The sequence below is a fragment of the Prunus dulcis genome, chromosome 3 (assembly GCF_902201215.1).
Source record: "Prunus dulcis chromosome 3, ALMONDv2, whole genome shotgun sequence".
Taxonomy (NCBI): Eukaryota; Viridiplantae; Streptophyta; class Magnoliopsida; order Rosales; family Rosaceae; genus Prunus; species Prunus dulcis.
Genome location: NC_047652.1, coordinates 9,860,844 through 9,868,630, shown reverse-complemented (window position 1 = coordinate 9,868,630; position 7,787 = coordinate 9,860,844). Strand labels below are relative to the sequence as shown.

At 40.6% G+C, this 7,787-nt stretch overlaps 1 protein-coding gene across 1 annotated transcript; it reads left to right on the top strand.

Moving 5' to 3' along the window:
• The first annotated feature begins 5,532 nt into the window (after window positions 1–5,532).
• On the top strand, window positions 5,533–6,799 carry LOC117622956. Its single transcript, XM_034353777.1, has 4 exons — window positions 5,533–5,686; window positions 5,787–5,831; window positions 6,039–6,490; window positions 6,614–6,799. Exons 1-3 carry the CDS (start codon window positions 5,561–5,563, stop codon window positions 6,480–6,482), a joined length of 615 nt encoding a protein of 204 aa, XP_034209668.1. The 5' UTR covers window positions 5,533–5,560; the 3' UTR covers window positions 6,483–6,490; window positions 6,614–6,799.
• The last annotated feature ends 988 nt before the right edge of the window (window positions 6,800–7,787 follow it).

The following is a 7,787-nucleotide window of genomic DNA, read 5'->3' as shown; positions in this document are numbered from 1 at the left end:
ATAGAAATCAATGTTCGTACTTTCGCCTCCACCTGGGACATGGACACCGCTGTTTTGCGTACACAACTTGTCATCTCGTGCAGCCCCCAAAAATTTAACACCGTTAATATAACAACCCGAAAACAATTCAGCGCGAATAGGGCCGAAGGCCAAGTTATATAACTCATCACTGTAAGTGGGGGAATTCGATGATTTCAACTTATTCACCTAATATAATAGAAAACCATTCACATGTTAGTCTGATAAAATTAAATACTAAAATTTATATTTGTCAAATACAAAACACTTATAACTTACAGATTCCAAAAACCATTGTGGAAACAATTCACGTTGTTTCTGGGCAACTAAATGTGATGGATGTTCTCGCTTCATCATCTCTTCATGCTCATCTAAGTATGCCATTATCTCATCACAATTGTTCAGTACGAACCAATGCGCTACTTCCATGTCATTTCTAGAAAACGACTCTCCTCGTCCAGGATCTCCAAAGGGCCGTGCGCTTTGGGCAAAAACAGAAAGTTTTTCCTTTCTCATACCTCCGTCGTTATTACGCTGAGGACGATTGAAAGCCGTCTCCACATCTTTTAAATACATTCCACAGAAAGTAAGCTACTCATATTGAACCCAAGCCTCTATAATTGATCCTTCGGCCTTCGCCTTGTTGCGTACACTTTTTTTCAGCTCTCCGAGAAGCCTGTCAAAATAAAAAGATATGATACAAATTAGCAAGCCTGTGATAATGATGCATACACAAACGAAAAGGATTATATACCTTTCTATTGGATACATCCAGCGATAGTTGACAGGACCAGCAAGCAATGCCTCTTCTGGCAAGTGAACCATCACGTGCATCATACTTGTGAAGAAAGCTGGAGGAAATATCATCTCAAACTTGCATAGGACTTGGACAATGTCATGGCGCAACTGCAATATGTCTGTCTTTCGCAATGTTTTTGCCGTCAGTTGGGAAAAAAATCTGGACAACAACATGATTGGCTTCACAACATCTTCCGGCAATAGATGTCGAATACCCACAGGAAGTAGGCGTTGCATAAACACATGGCAGTCATGGCTCTTAAGTCCAGTAAATTTACCCCCGTCAACATTCACGCAACGTGCGATATTAGAAGCATACCCATCAGGAAACTTTACAGACGATACAAACTTTAGAAACTCTTTTTTTGTCATTCGGTTTCATAGAAAAGAATGCAAGATCCCTTCTAGCTTTATCACTGTCCCTGTTCATCCATAAACCCCTTCGTATGCCCATTCTTTCCAAATCAAGACGGGCTTTGATTGTGTCCTTTGTCTTGCCCTCGATATCTAGAATCGTGCCCACCAATGTGTCAAATACATTTTTCTCAACATGCATCACATCTAGATTGTGCCTCAATTTGAGTTTCGACCAATATGGGAGCTCAAAAAACATAGGCTTGTGAGTCCAGTTCATATGTGTAGAAGGTCTGGTCCGACTAACTGTTTTTCCGAACGGAGCAAAATCCAAACGGTTAAGCTGTTCCAAGATCTCATCACCGGACCATTCTCTAGGTCTGAGGCGACGCTCTGTGTTCCCGTCGAACTCTTTATCTTTTTCCCGCCACTCGTGGTCCCATGGCAACCATCTCCGATGACCAAGGTAACAAACTTTTCCGCGTGCCAACCAGAAGTTACATCTTCCTTGCATACAGGACATGCCATATAACCCTTTGTGCTCCACCCAGAAACCATTGCATATGCTGGAAAATCATTCACAGTCCACATAACTGCTGCCCGCAAAGTGAACATCTTCCCAGTTGATTTATCGTACGTGCGAACACCGTTTGTCCATAAATCCTTCAGCTCATCAACCAGCGGCCTTAAGTAAACATCGATTGACCTCCCAGGATCCTCAGTTATCAAAACAGTCATCATCATGTATTCTTTTTTCATGCATTTCCAAGGCGGCAAATTATATGGGAATACGAAAATCGGCCAAGTGCTGTGGTGTTGGTTTAGAACCCCATACGGATTGAATCCGTCAGTGGCAAGTCCCAATCTAACATTTCGGGGATCAGCAGCAAACTCGGGGAACGTTCGATCGAACTCTTTCCATGCCTCCCCATCTGCAGGATGCCGCATTACATCATCGTCTACCCGTTTTTCCTTATGCCATCTCATGTCTGTGGCAGTGTGCGTCGACATATACAATCGCTGCAACCTAGGTTTCAGGGGCAGATAACGCATGACTTTTTGTGGGATCTTAGTCGTTCTATTCTGAGATGTCATTTTGAACCTCGACTCATTGCATATAAGGCATGTATCCAACGTTTCATGCTCCTTGTAGAATAACATGCAATTATTTTTGCAAGCATGAATTTTTTCATAACCCAATCCAAGACCATTCAACACCTTCTGCGCGTGTTTATGATCTTTCGGCAAACAATTGTCCGTCGGAAGCATTCTCTTGAAAACCCCCAAAAAGTAATCGAAACACAGGTTCGACATACGATACTTTATTTTTCCGTGCATTAGCTCTACAATGGCCGTGAGAACGGAAAAGCTCTCGCACCCCGGGTATAACTCTTGGTTTGCATTTTTTAACAGTTTTTCATATTGTTCAAACTCCGCGCTGTCTATTGGTGTTGGCACGTCATCTTCCCTTTCGTGATTGATGTTGGTCGATGCAAATGGAAAAACATCCTCTATAATATCCATGACTTGATCATTAGGATCCACAATAGGTTCAACACTGTCCATTCTTGTGGCATTTGAAGACGAAGCATGGTCTAATTGTTCCCCATGAAGGTTCCAAATGCTATATGTCTCAATCATTCCATTCCTTACTAAATGAAATCCAACATTTTCAATTGTCTCCCACAACGTGTTATTACACCTCCTACAAGGACATCGGATTCTAGTTGCACCCGGGTTGTGTCTACGTGCAAACTCAATAAAATCCTCGATTCCATCCAAGTATTCGTCTGAGCATCTATTCGGGTTCTGTATCCACCTTCTGCTCATAATTCCTGAAACCATAATCACAACATAACAATCACAACAACTTCATACGAAGTTATAATGTCACCTTATGCCTCCGGTAAGGGCCCTATCCCATTCGGGAATGCATAGTCCTATCACGTAACCTACGGCTACATGAGATTAGATTTCGACATGGATGAATTTCGGCAGCATCTCGATACAGTTCTTGAGGTGGGCATAGGTATTAATACCTACGTACCACCCGAAGAACGTACCGAGATGACACCGAAATCTCCACAATCGAAACCTAATCCTGTAGCCGTGGATTACATGACAACACTATGCATTACCAAACTGTCCAAATAGTGGGACAATTCAAGAATTAATTGGACCGCAGTCATGCTTTACGCATCCATGCACGAAATCCAACTAATCTCGAACGGGGGAAACTAAATGTTACTAAACATACAAATAAAAGTACGAAGTTAATTTCAATTAACTTCGTACATCACAACACATTGTGCTACGTCACACACAATTTAACAACATAATATAAATATAACTTCACAAAAAAAAATGTACACATAACAAACTAACTTTAACATTTTTAATATATAAAACGAATAAAATACCGTGTCAATCGTTTCCACCAATCGCTAATTACCCCTAACGAGAACAAAATTAATAGCGTTAGTACGAATTTACATTAATACTTATAAAGTAACGACAAAAAATACTTACCCGCTGAACGTACTGAATTTCCAGCAGAGACTGCGGCAGAGAGGTTGAGAGAGAGGCAGAAAGGAAATTTTTTTTCCTTTCTGCCTCTGCAATCGCAGAGTTCTGATATGAAGAAGAAGGACTTTACGCGACGAATTTACTAATCGTCGCGCAAAATGCCGTCGCGAAAAACCATTTTTTTGTCGCACAAAACGAGTTTTTTTCGTCGCGTAAAAACTTGTCGACAAAAAAACTTTTGTGCGACGTAAGATATTTGCGTCCCACAAGATTTCGTCGCGCAAATTCTTGTCCTCGTCGCCCAAAAACAAAATTCCGTCGCGCAAGAATGTACCGACATCTGCTTTACGCGACGAAATATGTTTCGTTGCGCAAAATAAAATATCCCCCCTCAATTATTTTGGTGCCAAATTAAAAATATCCTTCGTTTTCTTACGCGGCGATAAATGGTTTCGTCGCGCTAAGTTGTCTTTTGCGCCGAAACCTGTCGTCGCAAGAGTTTTCGCAGCCAAATCACCTCGCTTTTACGCGACGAAGTATTGCATCGTCGCGCTATGTTTTCTTACACGACGATTGCTCTCACCGCGCAAGTATTTGGCGCCAACAGAATACCCGGGTTTTTTTTCCCCCTTTGCGCGACGAAGGTGTTTATATGTCGCGCTAAGATGTTTTGCGCTTCGAAAACTTTGGTTGTGCAAGTTTTAAATTTTTTGCGCGACGATAGGTTTTTTGCGTCGCTTTATTGCATTTTGCGCGACGAACATGTATTCGTCGCGCAAACATTTGTCGCGCAAATAGTAAAACGTAGTAGTATATCACCATCTCATTATCACGCATAGTAGTGAATGTGAATAAGAAAAGATTATCTCGCAGGTCCTTCACACCCATCTCTCGCATCGTACCCCAAGCCCTCATCATGGTTTGTTTGAAAGCCTCACAGTTGAAACCTTGATCAGTAAGTACCGTCCCTACCAAACATAGGTGGAGCCGTTCGCTCATCATTTTCGTATCATCTGGTTCAATTTGAAGGTCAACTTGTTCTTCGTTAGTTAACGACAACACCTTATCAAAAGAACAGACCACTTCCTCCACATCTTCCTTCTCAGCCATAGATTCCATGTTATCCATCATAAATAACCAGTTTCAAACACCCTCCTCCCCCTCCCCCCCCAAAAAAAAGGCAAGGCCACCAAGAAAACTAGGAGAAAAGCCCTAACCCTAGGCAGGGAGTAGACTCTCACCGAAAAGTCGGTAGAGAGAAAATTAGACGGGCGTCAACATTGGTTTGTTTCTAAGTTTTGTATTGCAATGATGCAATTTAATTGGAAATGCATCCATGTGATATTTTGAACATATATAATGTTAAGTTTTAATTTCAAAATTGGACCTAATTGTTCAAGTCCAAAAAAAAAAAAAAAAAAAACTCTAGCTTTAGTATCTTTATGTGAGTTTCAAAGAAAAAACTTAATAGAATGGAGAAGAGGAAGAAGCATCACAATCCCTCCTCTTTTCTCCTCTTCTCTCTTCTTTCCTGTTTTTTTTTTGGATTAGTAAAAAAACAAATAAAAAATTGACGAAGTTACTCTTCTATATATATTTTTTTATTTATACAAAACTTCAAAATTGGGCCTAAAAACAATTTATAACGAACCAAAATTGGTCGTATTCAACTTGAAAAGAAATTAAAAAAAGCGACTGATAAAAGTTATGTCTTTTTCAAGTGGATTTGAGCTCACATAGTTTACTGAGAATTTAAAAAAAAAAAAAAAAAAATCGATGAAATAGGTCGCATATTTAAACGGATTAGTATAGGTGATAAAATTAAAAGAGCAGAGATAAACGCAAAAGAGAAAGCAGAGCGAAAATGGCGATGGTGAGTGTGAGCAAAGTGAAAACGAGAGGCCCCAACCACAAGATATCTCTGGAAGATTACCTTCTTCTCATTCAGTCTCACTCCAACCTCCATCTCACCGCATCAGATCTCAATCAGGTTCTTCTTCTTCTTCATCATTTAATTTAGCTACATCTTTTACTTTGATTTTTAAATGGAATATTAATTTCTTCTTCGTCTCGGAATTTCGGTTTTGCAGATCCTCGGCATGCACGGGTACAGGAAAATCCACGGACTCAACAAGGTGAGAAAATTCATTCATTCTTAGCTTCTGTTTGGTTCCAGAGAAATTTTTTTTGATGAAATGTTCATTGATTACATATCAAGATGATTTCCATTTCTTCTGTAGCTTAGTTTGTTGTTTCTTACTTCCTCGATTTTTCTCGCACTTTCTCGAAAACGCTAATCCATCACATTTTCCTCTGCTTTTCCCTTTTCTTCAACTTTCTAGCAACGTCTGATCGACGCCGTGAGCTCAATGTCCCTGGTCCAGCCGGCTCGCTCTACGCTCAAAGACGGCATCTCGCCGTTTGCAATCACGGCACCGGAGGACGTCATCGCCGCCCTCGACGTGCTCAACTGGAAAGAGTGCTGCGTCACCTCCATTGAAACCCTAAGCTCATCGAAACACGCCCACTGCTCTCCTCCTCTTACAAGCCCCTGCTCCGACGTCGCCAAGCACAACAAGCATCAGCAATCGTCGCCCTTACCCCTGAATTCGGTAGCCTACGGCGTCGTTTCCGCTCTGGACGGTGCTTCCTTGTCCTCTGGGGCTTCTGAGACCACTCATCCGGCGAAGGAGTCGGTTCAGGAGAGAAAGAGGAAGAGGTCGCCGAGTTGCGGCGGTGGCGCCAATTCTACTGCTTTGGCCTGCGTTTCGTACGAAGCGTGCTGATGTCACAGGTAATGAACAGTCACGACTCACGCTTTGTGTGGATTTTTGAAAAAAAAAAAAATTTTGTTTTTTGTTTTTTTCGTTGTGTGTCTGAAATTTGGGTTTCTGTTTTTGTTTCGCAACACCGAAAGCATTTTCGTCTTGGCGGGAGTTTGACACGCGGTTGGTGCTCGCAGTGGTAGATCTGTGATATTCAGAGAAGGCAAGGGGTGTTTCTGTACATTCTGTTCAGGCAGTGGTAGATTTGTGTTTCGATAGTATTATCGAATTTTCAAGACGAATTGATATTAATCTAATTGTACTGGGTTGATGACTGGCATATAAGGAAATTGGAATTTTTATCTTAACTTTTACCATGGCTGCTTATAAATTTCCTCCTTAATCTCATCTTCTTATCGCATTTCTTGAAAGATGACCCGTTTCCGGGAACCGGGTTGGTGAGCTTTGCCCTTGCAGAGAAAGGAGGGATCACGTTCTCTTTGTTGCTGTGGCCACGGCAACCAACGACCTCCTCCATGAATAATAAAAACTTTGAGGGAGTTGAGGCAGCAGCAGGGAAGGAGTGAGGTATTTATCATGTTCATGCGATTGGGTTCTAAATTCTAATTCTATTTTGGAAGGATATTTGAATCTCGGGTTGTTTTTTCTTCTTCTTCTTTGTATTCTTAGGTTAAATTTTGGGGTTTTGAATTTTGTTTTCAAGAAAGGAGGGAGTTGGCAATTGACTTTTGTTTTTCACTGAAATTTTGAGGTGGCAACTGTGGAAGATGACAAAGTTTACAAAAGTAGAAACTTTAGGCGCGGATTGAAGGAGCCAAATCCCAAATCCCAAAACCAAATGTTATGTTATGTTATTTTATTTTAATAATTGATTTGGGCCATCATCAAATGTGATCATGCTCATGTCACAAATAAAGGCAAGGGACAAGTCAGCATGCCCGGCTTTAAGAAGCATTCACATTCATGGTCTAGGGTTTGGAAGCTTTGGAAAATTGTGACTTTGATCATCCCTTTTCTAAACTTGAAAAAACTCTACACCCTATATTCAACACCTAAGAAAATTTAAGTACTTGTTCATTTCATTTGGTGTACCGTGTAGTCATAATGGATATACGATTGGGTTATTTGACGATTTAATTGAAAATGTGTTCAATTTTTTTTTTTCTACACATCTTTCTTCTTGTGAAAGATAAGACTCTTTTTTCTTTTCTTTTTTTTTAAAATTTCTTATTTATTATCACAGAAACTCAAATTTTAAGCTGTCGTGGGTGGGTTTAAACTGTAAGATAGTTTTAATATTTTTTG